General features: G+C 51.0%; 1 protein-coding gene across 1 annotated transcript in view; it reads right to left on the bottom strand.

Moving 5' to 3' along the window:
• The window catches only part of CACNA1H (calcium voltage-gated channel subunit alpha1 H), a 71,842-nt gene that overhangs the window by 14,894 nt on the left and 41,466 nt on the right, over positions 1-15,482 (bottom strand). The window contains exons 13-23 of the mRNA XM_032231304.1: positions 14,775-14,865; positions 14,206-14,414; positions 13,561-13,962; positions 12,974-13,074; positions 12,169-12,292; positions 11,424-11,492; positions 10,445-10,629; positions 7,660-7,786; positions 6,950-7,075; positions 4,643-4,732; positions 3,354-3,546 (exon numbers count right to left, since the gene is read on the bottom strand). Coding sequence (XP_032087195.1) covers positions 3,354-3,546; positions 4,643-4,732; positions 6,950-7,075; positions 7,660-7,786; positions 10,445-10,629; positions 11,424-11,492; positions 12,169-12,292; positions 12,974-13,074; positions 13,561-13,962; positions 14,206-14,414; positions 14,775-14,865 — 1,717 coding nt within the window. The remainder of the gene's footprint in view (positions 1-3,353; positions 3,547-4,642; positions 4,733-6,949; positions 7,076-7,659; positions 7,787-10,444; positions 10,630-11,423; positions 11,493-12,168; positions 12,293-12,973; positions 13,075-13,560; positions 13,963-14,205; positions 14,415-14,774; positions 14,866-15,482) is intronic.

The following is a 15,482-nucleotide window of genomic DNA, read 5'->3' as shown; positions in this document are numbered from 1 at the left end:
GACACGTGTGGACTTTGGACAGAAAGACACAGGTTGCAACTCCTACCCAATCACAGAGGCTGCCGGAGGGCTTTGGACCCATCGATCTCCACTCCTGCCCACTCCCAAATCTGTAATTATGCCACTTGGTCCAATCCCTGCCCTCCAAGGCCATCCTGTAGGATTGCGTTCCCACCGTCCCTGGAATTCCTTGTCTTAACACCGGAGTCTCCGAACGTGGCCACTTTAAGACTTGTGGACTTCAACACAGATGGCTGAGGAATTCTGGGAGTTGAAGTCCATAAGCCAGAAAGTTGCCAAGTTTGGAGACTCCTGCCCTAACAGTCCAGCTTCCTCCTCTAACATGCCCCTTGGCCTATTGCCATCGCTGGCAAGGAATGTCCTTGTCCCGACCCCTGGTTGCTCACAATCCCACCAAGACACACAGAAGCTACGGAGTGTCAGTCACACACCAGATCTTTCTGAGCCCACCCATTCTCTTTTTGAAGCTAAATGCTCCCTAATCCCTTGAATGAGAGCAGAACCCAAGAACCTGCCTTCTCCCAGGACGGCTCTTGGTCTATCTCAGCTAAGAGAGTCTAGGTTGCTATAGATGTCCTGGCTTCCAGGTCAACGTTCTTCCCCAGCCCTTCTTGGAAGCTCAGAAGCTCAGTCCTGGGACTTCTTGCCTGCCAAGAGGGTTTTCGGTTGAGCTACGGGCCCTTCCCATCTCCAGATCCTGCCTCGATTTCTCTGGTTTCACCCAGTTTCTCCTGAACGTCTGAGCTGCTGCTTCTACAAAACTAGCCATCTCCTGGTCTCCTTTCAACCAACATATTTCCCCCCACTGTTGCTTCTTTTTTCTATTAAACGCTCCTGCCATCCAGCCCTAATGTCTCTTTGTCCCCGAGTTTCCTCTCTGCGTGGCGTTATCAATTCTGAAGCCCTTTGGGCAGGTAGCACAAAAACTCCCATTTTTCTGTTCAGTGCACTGTTGAAATGGGAAAGGGGAAAAAAAAACACATTTCAAAATATGATTAGGTTTCTGCCTGGACTGCCTGTGCAGGAACCTGCCCGGAGGCCCCCTTCCAACTAGGGAAATCTTTTACAGGCCGAACGTGCATCTCTTTTAATGGAATCCATCGAGGGGTCGGGGGGACACTCGTTTCCTGCCCTTGAAAAGGGAGGCCTCCTCCATTCCTAGCCCTTCGGCTGGTTTTCCACATGCAGGGCCCCTGGGCCAGACCCCTTCGGGGAATTTGCAGCCGTTTTTTCCCCTGAAACCCTTTGGCGATGCTTTAAGTCGCAGGGGGAGAAATGGGGGCAGCTGAAATCATCTTCACACACAAAGGCAACACGAGGAGATCAAACTTCACTCATCGGGGATTTGGGGGTTCCGGCAGAGCATCAAAACCAGGCCTCGGACATATGGAGGCTTGTTCTTTTGAGACCCTCCACCCAAAAAGTTATGGTCCCTACAGAGCAGTGTTTCTCAACCTTGGCGACTTTAAGTCCTGTGGACTTTAACTCCCAGAATCCCCCAGCCAGCTATGCTGGCTGGGGGATTCTGGGAGTTGAAGTCCACAGGACTTAAAGTTGCCAAGGTTGAGAAACACTGCTATAGAGCATGGAGGATTTGGGGGGGCTTGGATATCCTGCCTACTTTAGGATTTAGTTCTCATCAGATGTTGGTCTTCCTAGTCCTGTGATGGCCAACCGTTCCTCTTCCACAAAGATCAGCTGTCCTTTGTGCCTGCGTCAGTGCCAGAAATCGGAAGAGCTGGCCTTGTTTTATGGCGTGAGCATGCACGCTGGGCAGCTGATCGGCGCAGCAGTAACCAGGAGACTTGCTGGCCAGCGCACATGCATGCACCCCAAACCAGAGGTCCATATTTGGGCACAGGCATGGCCCCTGGGCAGCTCCTCTTCCTGGTTGTGGCCCAGATGAGCGCACCCTCGAAGTGCTCCCTTTTCGGCACTCGGTGCCACATGTGGATGCTCACTGTCCCTTCTTGGCACCTGGTGCTGAAAAGGTTTGCGGTCACTGGTGCAGTCTCTAAAGCAGTGTTTCTCAACCTTGGCAACTTGAAGATGTCCGGACTTCAACTCCCAGAATTCCCCAGCCAGCATTCGCTGCCATGAATGCATCTTCTTTTTCGCTGGCTGGGGAATTCTGGGAGTTGAAGTCCGGACATCTTCAAGTTGCCAAGGTTGAGAAACACTGCTCTAAAGTCCTCTCTAAGGGATGATGCCTGTACAAACTTTCCATCTTAACATTCTGAGTTCCAGGAGCTCAGGCAAAACTTTCTGCATGGTTCCCCGCCTATAATTCTTTCTGGATGTATATTAATAATTACGCTTTGTTCTTCTTCCAAGAACTCTTTGCAATCATGGGATGGTGGCTGGGCTGTGTTTCACTCACAAGCCTCAGCCCATCCGTGATGCTCCTAGTCTTCCCACCCACCCCGCCCCTCCACTGCAAATGGCAAAAGAAATGGCAGGAAGGGAGGGGGTCACCTCAAAGATTCCAGCCTCCCTTGGTGTCAAACTCTCAAGGCCAAGAATTAGGAGTAAACGCCCCAGAGCTCCAATCTTGGTGGTTCTGAAGAAGCTGTGAGAGGGGAGCATTTGCAGTTCAGGGTTGCAATGAGGGGTCCTTGGTGCTCTCCGAGCTTGGTGGTTTTCGTGCAGACGTTTCACGACCTAAACTGATTAGAATTGAGGATGTTTGGGTAACGAAATGCCTGCCAGAAAACAGCCAAGCGCGAAGACCACCAAGGGGCTCTCAGAAGAAACTTGCCACCAATATCTGCTTGGGGGTGACCGTGCCAGCGGGGGGTTTAATGCTGGCATCCCTGCCGGTTTGCTTTGCGTGGGCTTTGTGTGCACTGCGCACCTGTCACATGTTGCTTGCGCATGTGCAGTTGCCTGTAGATTGTTTTGCACATGCGCAGAACATTAGACAATGAGAACAAAACCTGCCGGCAACGGCATGGGTGACCGGAGAACCAGTTCAGGGGCATGACCAACCTGCCATCCCTACCGGTTCGGTGACCCAATTGGAATTGCCGCTACCGGTTCGGCCAAACTGATGCGAACCGTTAGCAACCAACCTCTGAACCGTGCTCATGATTGCTGAGCTGGGAGGTAAAAAGGAGAAGCTCATGGAGCTGAGCCTCGTGCATCAAGGAAGAAAGGACGAGCTGCCTTCTGGCTCTTAAAGCATCTCCAAAGGTCTTTCGGGGTACCCATCACCAACCCCAAGAAAACCAGGCCACAAGGAGGAAGGTCGAGACGGGCGTTGGGAGCAGGCAAGTCTCGGAAAGATTGTGATTGTACTGCTGTCTACCGACCAGACATGTATATCGCCTTACTCCTGCGCTTTTTCTCCAGACGACGCAGCCTCTTCTCCTCGCGCCGCCGGGCCTCCTCGGCCTCCTGGTGCTGCCGACACTTGTGGAAGTTCTCCACCACCACCCCGACGAACATGTTGAGCACAAAGAAGCTGACGATGAGGAGGAAGGAAATGAAGTAGAGAAGCATCCAGAGGTTATGGTTCCGGCTGGGCTGGCGAGGCGGCCAAAAGGCAGCAGGAGGAGGGGAGAGATGGGGGTGGGGAGACAAGGAACAATGGCGTATGAGCACAATGGAGATGGAGCCCACCCTGAAGATGAGTGGCTGCCAAGACCCAGGGAGAGGGGCAACCCTTCGACCTCCAGAGGCTGAGCCTGGCCGTTGGGCTCCAAAACAGCTGGAGCTTCCTGGAAACATCGGCGTCTTGACCAGCTCACTGGTCAGTGCACCTTCCCCCATGGAATATGGCCAGGATGCCCGCATGGCATAACCCCCTAGCTAGCCCAGCCGCCTGAAATAATTGCATTCTGTTTTTGGACTATCGCCTGCTTTGAGCTATTTCTGATTTCAGTCGCATGCTCTGTACCCCGACGGGATAACAACGGGGAGTCTAAGATTAAAAATAAAATAAAATAAAAACTCAAAGAGAAGACTTCATACTGAGAAGAGGAAGGGAACTTCCCAAGAACAGTTTAGATCTGATAATTCTCGACTATCTTTGTTTTTGCTTTTAAACTTAGTTGCACTGCAGGATGTAAAGTCATTTCAGACGAATTTGTTTTCCAGAAGTGAAAGACTAGGAGACCCTGGGATTGTCTTCCATTCGTTTTTATGGAATGGCTGATTAAGCATTCCTAGGTCAGGATGGAAGTGGGTAGGAGAAGGCATCACGGGGATTCCGGGAGCTGGAGAATCAACCCAACTGAAGGTGAGGCCCACCTGGGGCAGCATCCTTTCTTTAGGAGGTATCCACAAAGGACACCATCAGGCAAATCTCTCCAGCAATGTTTGAGTGACATCTTCCCTAACTGAACCATGATGGACCATCATCCCCTGAATGCTAGAGGGTCTCCTGCTTGAGCAGGAGGTTGAAGTCCTCCAGGGTCCCTTCCAACTCTGTTATTCAATTCAATTCAATCATCATCCATGTGGGTCATTTATTGCATAATGGTTATCCCCTCTTGTGAATGAATGACCAGCACCCTAGCCAGGATGGTGACCTCATTGTTGACTGCCAATCATTGAGCTGCACATGCATGTGGGAATGAGTCTTTGAGCAACCCCCCATGAAAACTCTCAGGACATCTACCTGTTGGTCAATCCCCACGGCGTCCAATCCGTCATACATGATGTTCACCCAGCCATCTTTGGAAGAGAGGACGAACAAGGACATCAGGGCCTGTGGGAAGCAAAGAATGCTTTCAATCTGCTTGGCTTTCAATCAACCGATAAATCAGATCCGCCTCCCCAGGTTCTATGTGATACCTTCCTCAGGGAAAATAAATATGGGGGTGGGGGATATCATCCACGTAACACAAAGCTCTTTTTGGTCCTCCGTTGTTTTTAAGAAGACCACATGTTTGAGAACTGCTACTCTAGAAGAAGGGAAAGTTTCTTTCTTCAACCCTGCAGAAGGAAGTGGCTCTCCCCTGCTCTTGGTACAGCATCTAGAGAGCCGAGGTGGCGCAGTGGTTAGGGTGCAGCACTGCAGGCCACTTCAGCTGACTGTTATCTGCAGTTCAGCGGTTCTAATCTCACCGGCTCAAGGTTGACTCAGCCTTCCATCCTTCCGAGGTGGGTGAAATGAGGACCCAGACTGTGGGGGCAATATGCTGACTCTGTAAACCGCTTAGAGAGGGCTGAAAGCCCTATGAAGCGCTATATAAGTCTAACTGCTATTGCTATTGCTATAGCAACTCCCTAGAGATCCACAGGGATCCACCTTAAAAGTCTCTGAAAACTGGGGAACCTTCTCAGGCCTTGGGAGAGGTAGGGGTGGTGCCAGTGGTGAATTCATTTTTTTTTTAACCACCGGCTCTGTGGGCGTGGCTTAATGGGAGTGGCAGCGGAAGGATACTGCAAAAGCCCCATTCCCTTCCCACTCGGGGGCCAGCCAGAGGTGGCATTTGCTGGTTCTCTGAACTACTCAACATTTCCGCTACTGGTTCTCCAGAACCTGTCAGAACCTGCTGGATTTCACCCCTGGGTGGTGCCCTCAGAAGGTGTCAGCCTCTGCTTTGCTGCTGCTTCGGCTGCCATTGAAACGGGGAGTGGGGGCATGGTGTTTGGGAGGGGAATCATTATATGCTGGAGGAAGATTCTAGACGCTGTCCTCACCATCTCATTGCGCATGCGGAGGAAGGGAGTTTCCCACCAAGGTTAACTGTCCAGCATTCCACCCTGGTGATGTTTTTTGAAGATATCTCCCACCTGACAGTTGGGTGAATTATAATTGGACTATGGACTGGGGTGCCAAGGGGGGGGGGGATTGACCCATACATGATATTCTTTGCTTTCGCGCCTAATTAACCAGATTCAGCTTTGCTTCGCTACCATTCGTTTGTAATTAGTAAAAGTACACTTAATTTCAAGCAAATGGAGTTGAGTGGTTTCTTTCCTGATTATTAAATGAAGTAAGACTTGACAGAAGGAGTTTTCTAATTTGGTAGGGAGCCTTCCTTCTGAACATCCATGTTCGGTGTCCTTTGATTTTTGTCCCTGACTTTTAAAATGGTAAGACACCCAGAGGGCCTCCGAGTTGGGAAGCCCCTAGACCAGCGATGGCGAAACTTTTTTGGCTCACGTGCCATGGGGGGGAGCGCAGGGGGGGGTCGTGCACAGGCATGCCACACCCATAATGTAACACGCGACCCCCAGTGCACATGCACGCATGAGAGGCACTCCCCCCCCATTTTCCCATGCTTTTTTCGCCCTCCCCGGGCTCCAGAGGCTTTATAGGAGCCTGGGGAGGGCGAAAATAGCCTCCCCCGACCCCGCAGAGGCCCTCTGGAGGCTTCAGGGATCTTCAGGAGGCTTCCCTGAAGCCTCCGGAGGACTAAAAAAGACCCTAGCAGCAAACCGGAAGTGACGGGGGAGGCTCTTTTCGTCCTCCCCAGCCTCCTATGAAGCCTCTGGAGCCTGGGGAGGGTGAAAAATGGCTTTGAAAAAGGCTGAACTCAGCTGGCCAGCTGATAGGGCAACACCTTGCGTGCCCTATAGCAATAGCAATAGCAGATAGACTTATATACCATTTCATAGGGCTTTCAGCCCTCTCTAAGCGGTTTACAGAGTCAGCATATCGCCCCCACAGTCTGGGTCCTCATTTCACCCACCTCGGAAGGATGGAAGGCTGACTCAACCCTGAGCCGGTGAGATTTGAACTGCCGAACTGCAGATAGCAGTCAGCTGAAGTGGCCTGCAGTACTGCACCCTAACCACTGCGCCACCTCGACACATGGCTCCACGTGCCACCTGTGGGATGCGTGCCACAGGCTCGCCATCCCTGCTCTAAAGTGTAGCATCCAATTAAAGATGCAATTAGGCTTAGAAGATGGGGAAGGTTGCTTGGCTGGAGAACCACTCCCTCTCTCCGTCCTCCTTCTCCCGTCCCTCTTACCTGCCCCAAATTGTCGAAGTTATACTTCCGCCGGACCCATTTGTAGTGGGCTTTTCTGCAGTCGGTTTTAGTGGAGATGTTTCGGATGTCAACCCCCTCGCAGTAGTAGAACTTGCCCTTGAAGAGCTGGGAGAAAACCGGATAAAATCAGCAGGAGAGGTGGAGGTTTGGACTTCAGCTTTGACTTGGCAGGGGGCCCCATTTTGAGAAGACCTTCAGGAGGACTGGGAAGAGTGGTTTGACCACAGAGGAGGTCTGGATGTGCTGCCTGGAACAGGGTCAAGGTTTCCAGCGTGAGAACAGCCATCTTGCACCACTGGGATTTGAACTAGGGAAGGGCCGCTTGACTTCGTTAGATGGTGCTGAGTCATGGCTGTTGAGGAATCATCCAGGCAGGAAAGTGTGATGGTCTCCATAACCATCTAAGATGCAGGGGGTTGGTCAGATTGTCCCCTTGGAGATTTCTTTTATGATCCAGGAGAAGAAGGAAGAGTGTTTCCCAAAGCAAAATAGGAAGGATCACACTCTGTCAAGCTTTAAGAAGGGGGCAAGTGGGCCTCAGCTCCAGCAGATCTTGGGGAACATCATCTGATGTCTGGGTCCCACGTTCAGGCCAAGCCAAACGAAGAACCCCCCCCAAGGAGAAGGAGACCAAGAAACCTTTCCAGTGGACCTTGCTCAGCAAAAGGGGTACGGTGGGGAAGTCTTACCTGCACTCCCAAAATGCCAAAGATGATAAAGAAAGCACAACAGATCAGGACAATGTTGCCGATAGGCCGAAGAGAAGAGATCAGCGTCTCCACCACCAATTTCAGACCTGGAGCTCTGCTGATGACCCTGGAGAGCAGAAGAAGAGGAACATCTCCCTTTGTCATTCCAGTTCCAGACTCCCCCAAGAAATATCCAGTCCTCCAGAGGAAACGGACAGTTGGGAAGCAACGGAGATCTTTGAAACCAGCTTTTATCACTTTTAAGCATTCTGGTTCCCTTCCCCCATCCCTCATGCTGCATGATGAAAAGCAGGATCCAGAAGGAAGAAGGCAGCAAGCTGAGGAAATCCGGTTAGGATCCTTGAGGATGCTGCTGGTTTGGAGAAGGTTGTGTAGGTCCTTCATGCCATCTCTTGCAGTGGAGAGGAAAGCCTGTCCTCCTATGCCCAAAGGAACTTGTTTAGGGGTATCCCAGGTGTTCCCGCTTTGTAAGACCCAGAAAATGTCTCCAGACATGAAGTTCGCCTAATCAATGCTTTCAGATGCCATTGGAGACTTTCCCCCCTTGGTCAAAATGGACCTTGGCTGAGATCTTAATCTCTTCAAATACCAAGCCAGTCCCAAGATCCGCCTCTCCCTAAGAATATCCTAGTACAAATGTCAACCCAGCAAGAAACAGATGGACCACAGCTGTCCCCCGGAGGAGAGCCTTCTCTGTGGCTGCTCCGACTCTTTGGAATCAGCTACCCCCAGAGATCCAGACCTTACCCACTCTCATGGCCTTCAGGAAAGCTGTAAAAACCTGGCTGTTCCGGCAGGCCTGGGGCTGTTGACCTCACTGTTGAGGTCCAGCCCCGATTAGAATGAATGTATGTGGTGTTGCGGTTTTAAACCGTTTTTTTTTCTCGTTGTGTGTTTGTTATGTGTCTTTTTCCCCCTCCTTTTTGTAAGCCGCCCGGAGTCCTTCGGGATTGGGCAGCATATAAATTTTATTATTATTATTATACAATTATATCACAGCGGCCAGTTGTTTCGCCGGATTTGGCATTGGTTACTAGTCAGGCCCCACCCAGGGGCCGAGGACGTCGTAACGTATTTTCGTAATATGCGTGCAGATCCAAGCAGTGCGGCTTTTTGCATTTGACTGATGGTGATTTTGTCAATTTTTAACTGTTTTAAATGTAATTCCAGTGCTTTTGGAATAGCACCCAGTGTGCCAATTACCACTGGAATTACCACTGCTGGTTTGTGCCATAGTCGTTGAATTTCGATTTTTAAGTCCTGGTATTTTGCGATTTTTTCATGTTCCTTCTCAGCGACCCTGCTATCACCTGGTATTGCGATGTCTATGATTGTGACCTTATTTTTCTCAACCAGTGTGATGTCTGGTGTATTATGCGCCAGTGTTTTGTCCGTTTGTATACGGAAATCCCACAAGATCTTGACCATCTGATTTTCGGTGACTTTTTCAGGCTGATGTTCCCACCAGTTTGTTGCTGTTTTAATATTATAATTTTTGCACAAATTCCAATGGATATTATTATTATTATTATTATTATTATTATTATTAATAATAATAATAATAGTTTTGCATTTTTTGTGGTCATGATGTGAAGCAGCAGACTCCTGCAGAGAGCAGAGAAGAATTTCCCCAGTACATTTCCCTCCTCCTCCTCCTCCTCCTCCTCCTCCTCCCTCCCTCCCTCCCTCCCACTCGCTTCTCCTCGTCCTCCAGCCGCCTCGCTTATTACTTGGGGACAAACCGGAAGACCAGCTCCCTTTCGCCTGGCTTCAGATATTGAAAGTGTCGTCCTACTTTTGACTTTCCGGCAAGCTAAATTGCTCCTCTGTGGCTCTGAACACAAAACATCTGCAGATGCCGGGAATCCTCAAGTTATTACCCATCACAGTTGGAATGCAAATTCCACTCCAGGGCAATGTGTCAGCTGTACCCCCCTCTCCACCACCCCTGCCTGGCACCCCTACCCTTAGGGGCTGGGCTGGGGCTCCGGGAACTTCTGCAGGGTTTGCCATGGAGCATCTTCAGCGATTCGGAGCCCCGACTGTTTCGGAAAGGCCTGGAAATGCTGGGGGAAACAGTGTTTATCTTGCACCAGGCATGATCATGTGACCTACTGCAAATAAGGGCAACCTTTCCACTGTACCTGCTGGGAAGAATGGGGAGCTTTGGCTTCCGAGACAGGCACATGGATGCAGCTGCTAAACGGGAAAGACATGCATGCTAATCTATGCGCCACAGGGCCCCGTGCCAGAGGCTGCTGGAAAATGAACACTGAGCTTTTGCATTCTCGGTCACATTGCTTTTGTCCTTCGGTGGATGCGCAACGCAATAAGCAGGTTTAGTTCAAAGCCAAATAGACAGAGCTATTCTGGCGGTTGGACAAAGCGCCAACTGATTTGCACGGTGCCTAGAGTTAATTAAAGCACGGTGCCACATTTGGGTGCGATTTAGAAATGACCAGGAATGCACCAGCTTAGTCTTTTTTCCAGAGCCAAGAATGGGTAGGGAAGAGCAGCCTATCATTTGCAAATGGCGAATTGTAGCCCCCCAAGTTCTAAACGGATCTTCGGAGTCTTTCCAGGCTCTCAGACCGAAAGAGGAAAAGCCTGAGAAGAGATTTTCTTAGGAAAAGCTGGTCTGGGGATCAAAAATGGTCTCCTTAACGGCTTGTTCAGGCGTGGGAAACTGGGTTTCCGCCTGCTCCTCCTGAGGAGGAAGTGATCAGCTCAGGTGCCTTCTGCTTTTCGGGAGGCCAAGAAATACCGTAAAGGTCTCAGGGTGCGCAGCAGTCGAAGGACCCTCAGGACCCCTAAAATCTTGGCTCCGCTTGCTGACGCCATGGAAACGATGATGTCGATGATGGAGACAAAGACCAGGATCCCATCCAAGACGTTCCAGCTGCTCTGGAGGTAGGTGTGCTCTCCGGAGAAGAAGCCAAGGGCCACAACCTAGAAGGAGAATGGAAGAGGCTGTTCCAGGCACGAAGGTTCCTGCTACCTTGAAGCTCAAGAACCGTTTCACTGGAAATGAGACAGAATCTGGAGTGGAACTGTTCAGGGGGGGGGAGGGGGTCTTTGCAAAGAGCAAAAGCCAACCACAATCTTCCACCACTGCAGAAAATTGCCTTGTGGTCAACTTTTCCGCCAGATGCGAGAAAAATTGACACGGGCCTCTGTGCTGCCGCAGTGGGAAAGTTCTTGGATGCAATTTCTTTTACAATTGGGTCTCCCTCAAGAACGCCCTCCTCCTTTCCCTAATTTTTTTTTAATTCTCTTTTTTTTTATTTCTTTGTTCTTTTTTTTATTTTTATTTTTGGGGGGGGGGGTTCAAAAGTTTTATTTCTTTTAAAACAAACATTTCTTCATTCCTCAATCAGTAAGACATCGAAGTACAATTTTCTGTGTGTCAAAATAGTTCTAGTTTACCACCAAATTCTTGTCTAGCCTAATGTATACCCCTCCCTCCCTCCCCCCTCCCCCCAAGCCCCCTCCTCCTCCCCCCCCCGACTTCCCAGAACCCGTACACGGTATGGGTTTCTAACAAACACAGTCTAAAATCTATTGAGAAAAAGGAAATAAAGAAATTAATGACATCTTATGGCTTTCATCCTTTCCCTAATTGAAAGTAATAAAATGGACAACTGTCCCTCCTTGGTTTATCCTCCCGCTCAGAGGAACGGACAGGCAGAACTTTTGCTGTATATTAATCCAAGGGGAGCCAATTGGAAATGCAGCGCCGGTACCTTAACCATCATCTCAGCAACAAAAATGGCCGTAAAGATGTAGTTGGAAACACTCAAGAATATCCGTTCCTGCAAAAAAAAAAAAAAGGAGAGAAACCGGAGAGTCGAAATCCAATCTGGCAGAGGACGTGACCCCCCCTAATCCCAGGAAGTCTCCATGATCCCCCTCCTCGGTTCCTGAATTCCACCCGCCTCCTGTGCCAAAACTACACAGCTCACCGGATCATCCTGATAAATCCTTTCCCTGCCTTCTTTACCTTGAAGGGGTTTTTTATGGAAATGACTGTTTGGAGTTCCAGTCACGCAGCCTGAAGCCGCTTAATCGTATTTGGGCAGTTTGGGAGATGGTGTTTTTAATTGCAGGGACATTCAGCCAAGTCAATTTGAGAAGCGGAAGAGGAGAGTCAGCAGCTAGGCAGCGTCTTGGGGAAAAACACTTAGATTTGCCCCAAATAATTCATCTATTCAGGTTCAGAAGAGTTGTCAGATTGCCCAGGAACTCAGCACAAGGCGCCTTGAATCTCTGACAAGCATCCTGCACAGCAGGGACAGACCTTCTCTGTTGTTGGAAAAAGTTGCCTTTCAGAAAATCGCTCTGACATTAAATTGTCTCCTTTTGACCAGACAGGACAGGATCCACCGCGCTGAGCAAAAACCCGAAGACTAGCAGCCTTCACCGGGGGGGGGGGGGGAAGGGGGGTTGTCAGACTTCTGCTGCCCCAACCCAGCCCAGGCGGGAGCTCACAGTGCTGTTGGGGTCGATGTCCGGGCGCTCCAAGGCGATGGTGATGCAGTTGAGGAAGATGAAAACCAGGACGATGTGATCGAACATCTTGTGGGCGATGACTCTCTGGCAGTTGGCCCGGAGGCTGAAAGGAAGGCAGAGTTCGAGTTTCGAGTTTAATAAATTTATTTGCCGCCCAATCCCGAAGGACTCCGGGCGGCTTACATAAAAAACAATAAAAGAAATACTAAAAAGTTTAAAAAGTAGAAGACAAGACAAGTTAAAAGAGATACGACATGCACTCAGCCTTAATGGGGCTGGACCTCATTCAAGAGGTCAACAGCCCCAGGCCTGCCGGAAAAGCCAGGTCTTAATGGGGAGGGTCCGGATCTCTGGGGGTAGATCGTTCCATAGGGCCGGGGCAGCCACAGAGAAGGCCCTCCCTCGAGGAGCCGCCAAACGACATTGTCTAGTTGACGGCACCCGGAGAAGGCCCACCCTGTGGGATCTTATCGGACACTGGTCAGCTGCCCCCCCAGGACCCCAAACATCCCTCTACTTTTAGGCCAATAGGAAAAGGTTAGCTGAGCTGCCAAATTGCAGCCAGCAGAAGTAGCCTGCAGGAACGCACTCTAACCACTGTGCCACCATGGCTCTTGTGTTTTACGTACCCAGCAGCTCCTGGGCACCTTCCTTACTCTGTACGTTGGCCTTGAGGAGACTAAGACGGAGCGTATTGAGATACCAGAGGTGATGTCCAAAGAAGGACATTGAGTCTTGCTCGGTTTGGCCCAAGGGTCAGCCCAGGAAAAGAAGGAGCCCTTACCGGTTTTGGGGGGAAAACAAGTAGAGGGACCAGTCCTCATGATTCTTGCACCAATTGGGCTTGTAGGGCTCCAGGTTCTTGCGGATTCTGTAGCAGAGACTCTGCGGGGAGGAAGAGGAAGAAAAGAAAGGAAGCCCCCTTGGGAAGTCTCATCCCAACTCATCCCTCTCCACCCCTCTTTCTGGAGGCAGGGGCAGCTTCCACCCTGGGCCACGGCTGAGTTGGCTTGCAAATTCTCACAGGTTTGGGACTGACAGCTGTCAATGAACAGCTGGAGGATTGTAGGAATGTCACAGGAAGGGACTTCCTCCTAACCCAGCGTTTCTCAACCTTGGAGACTTGAAGTCCTGTGGACTTCAACTCCCAGAATCCCCCAGCCAGCACAGGACTTCAAGTCTCCAAGGTTGAGAAACACTGTCCTAACCAGTTATGGGGTCTTCCCTTCCTACCCTAAAGGGGGCAAAGTTCCCCAACCCCCAAAGGCCATCCTGGGCCACTCCTGAGGTTGTTCAAAGGGAGGGGTGGCTGGAGGCCCCCTGGCCCCACTTGGAGGGGAAGCCAGAGAGCAACGGCTGCTTCAGACTTACGTCTTCCATGCTGTCATCGTAGTCGAAGGGGTCCTCTTTGCGCCCATCCAGGTGTAGGTAGAGCTCGCTGGGCACCTGCAGCAACTTGCCATTGCAGTCCTGGTACTCAAGGGGCAGCATGGCTACCGGAGGGTGGACCCCGGGCACTTGGAGGAGTTCCGGCAGGTCCAAGCCACCCCGGCAGTCCAGGGACTCTGCCCGGTGGTGCAGGGCCCCCCGGCTGAGGGTGCTAAGCTTGGCCTCCTCCGCTTCATCATCTGTGCTGCCTTTGCCCTCCCCCGAAAGCAAGGATTCCCGCTCGCTACACTGGGTCTTCTTCTTGAGGCTGGGGGCCCGGCCCAGGCTGTTCCAGCTCGAGCGGCGGCTGCCCCAGTTGGCACAGGGTGAGCTGCGGAGGCTGGACTGGGAGAGGGGAGGAGACCAGGTCAGGGTTTGAATAGTGTTGCCCCCCTCCAGAAGGAGCCAGGCTGGAGAAGACCTCTCTCCTATTTCATCCTCCCAGCTCAAAGAAGCCCCTACAGGCTTTCCTGTCTGGAGGCTTCTCCTCCGTCTTCTCCTCAGCACCCACCTGCCCCCCCAGTGGAGAACGTCCCTCTTTCCCAACCCTTCCCGGCCCTGCCAAGCGGCTACTTCTTGGAAAAATACCAAAGATTTCTGGTCAAAGCTGAGCGGGTCCACCGAGACGTTGCTGCCCCTTCTGGAGTCCCGAAAAGGGTAGGCGGTGTCCATGTGTGGAGACCCCTTTGGGGTGGGCATGGGGGTGGCTGCAGTGTGCATGATGATGGGCGGGGGCATGCTGCCCTTGCCCTCCAGGTGGCCGTTGGGCGTGACAGCCAACGAATACATCTTCATCTCTGCAAGGGAAGAGACAGGATCTTCTCAGCAATCTCTGGGCAAGCTAATCCAGAGTTGGAGATGTTCTGAAGCTACTTCTGTCCTTGAACCACTTGTAGTCCAACTCTCTGCCCAAGCAGGAGACCCTCTACCACTCTGGACAAATAGCTGTCCATTTCTCCGAGGGACAATGCAGAATTTTGGGGGGGAAGAAAAAGAGAAGCAAGCTTTTCTTGCTTCCTCTGATGACCCTCCAGAAGGCAACCTCTCCACCTCACCTGGCTGTTCGGAGCTCTGGTCTTTCCCCCTCAGGTGGAAAGTGAAGCCCTCCACTTCCCCAGCCAGCCAGCCAGCCAGCCAGCCCCCCTCTCCCTCCTTACCAGAAGCATGGAGTTCCTTCAGCTTCTCAAACTCTTCCTCAAAGTTGGTCGACGTTTTGTCTTCGTCCGTGTCAGATCTGTTGGCGTCGCCCTTGAAACGCCCCCAAAACAAAACAGAACAAACGTTTGGCGACAGTTTCGCAATTATGTCGGGTGAACGAAGCTGCCTGGAGACAAAACCCAAATCTTTGTCCTAGGGGTTTGTAAACATTTATTTTACAAAAGGCTTATTTCACGGCTCCTTGGTTCAGCGTTCCAAACTCCTCCTGGAAAACACGAGGTCTGTTTGGAATAGACCCTCCCGAGAGTTTGCACGCCACAATCCTTCCTCCTGTTGAGCAAGAGTGAGATCGGGGGACTTTTCACATTCCCATCTACTTCCTCTGCCCAGGTTTCTCCCGATAGTTTAGGGCCCTCCCGAATTTAAATGCCACCGATCGGAGCATTCAAAAACGGAGAACTTTTTCCTCTCTGCATAATTTCATAAATGTCCCAATTACTGGCCTATTTCTAGGCCCAGAAGATTCCAAGATTCTCTTTTTTTTTGGAGGACGGTGAGGATTTTAAATAGTTCATTTTTTTCCTTCAAAACCCGTATTCTACCCGCCTTCGCTTTCTTTGCCTGTGAGGTCTTGTATTTAGGGAGACGCCTGCGGAAAATGGAAGACAGGAAACCCTCGCTTATTTAGCGACTGTTCGAAGTTACGA

The sequence above is a fragment of the Thamnophis elegans genome, chromosome 14 (assembly GCF_009769535.1).
Source record: "Thamnophis elegans isolate rThaEle1 chromosome 14, rThaEle1.pri, whole genome shotgun sequence".
Taxonomy (NCBI): Eukaryota; Metazoa; Chordata; class Lepidosauria; order Squamata; family Colubridae; genus Thamnophis; species Thamnophis elegans.
Note: the sequence above shows the minus strand (reverse complement) of the source record. Positions and strands in the feature narration are given on the sequence as shown.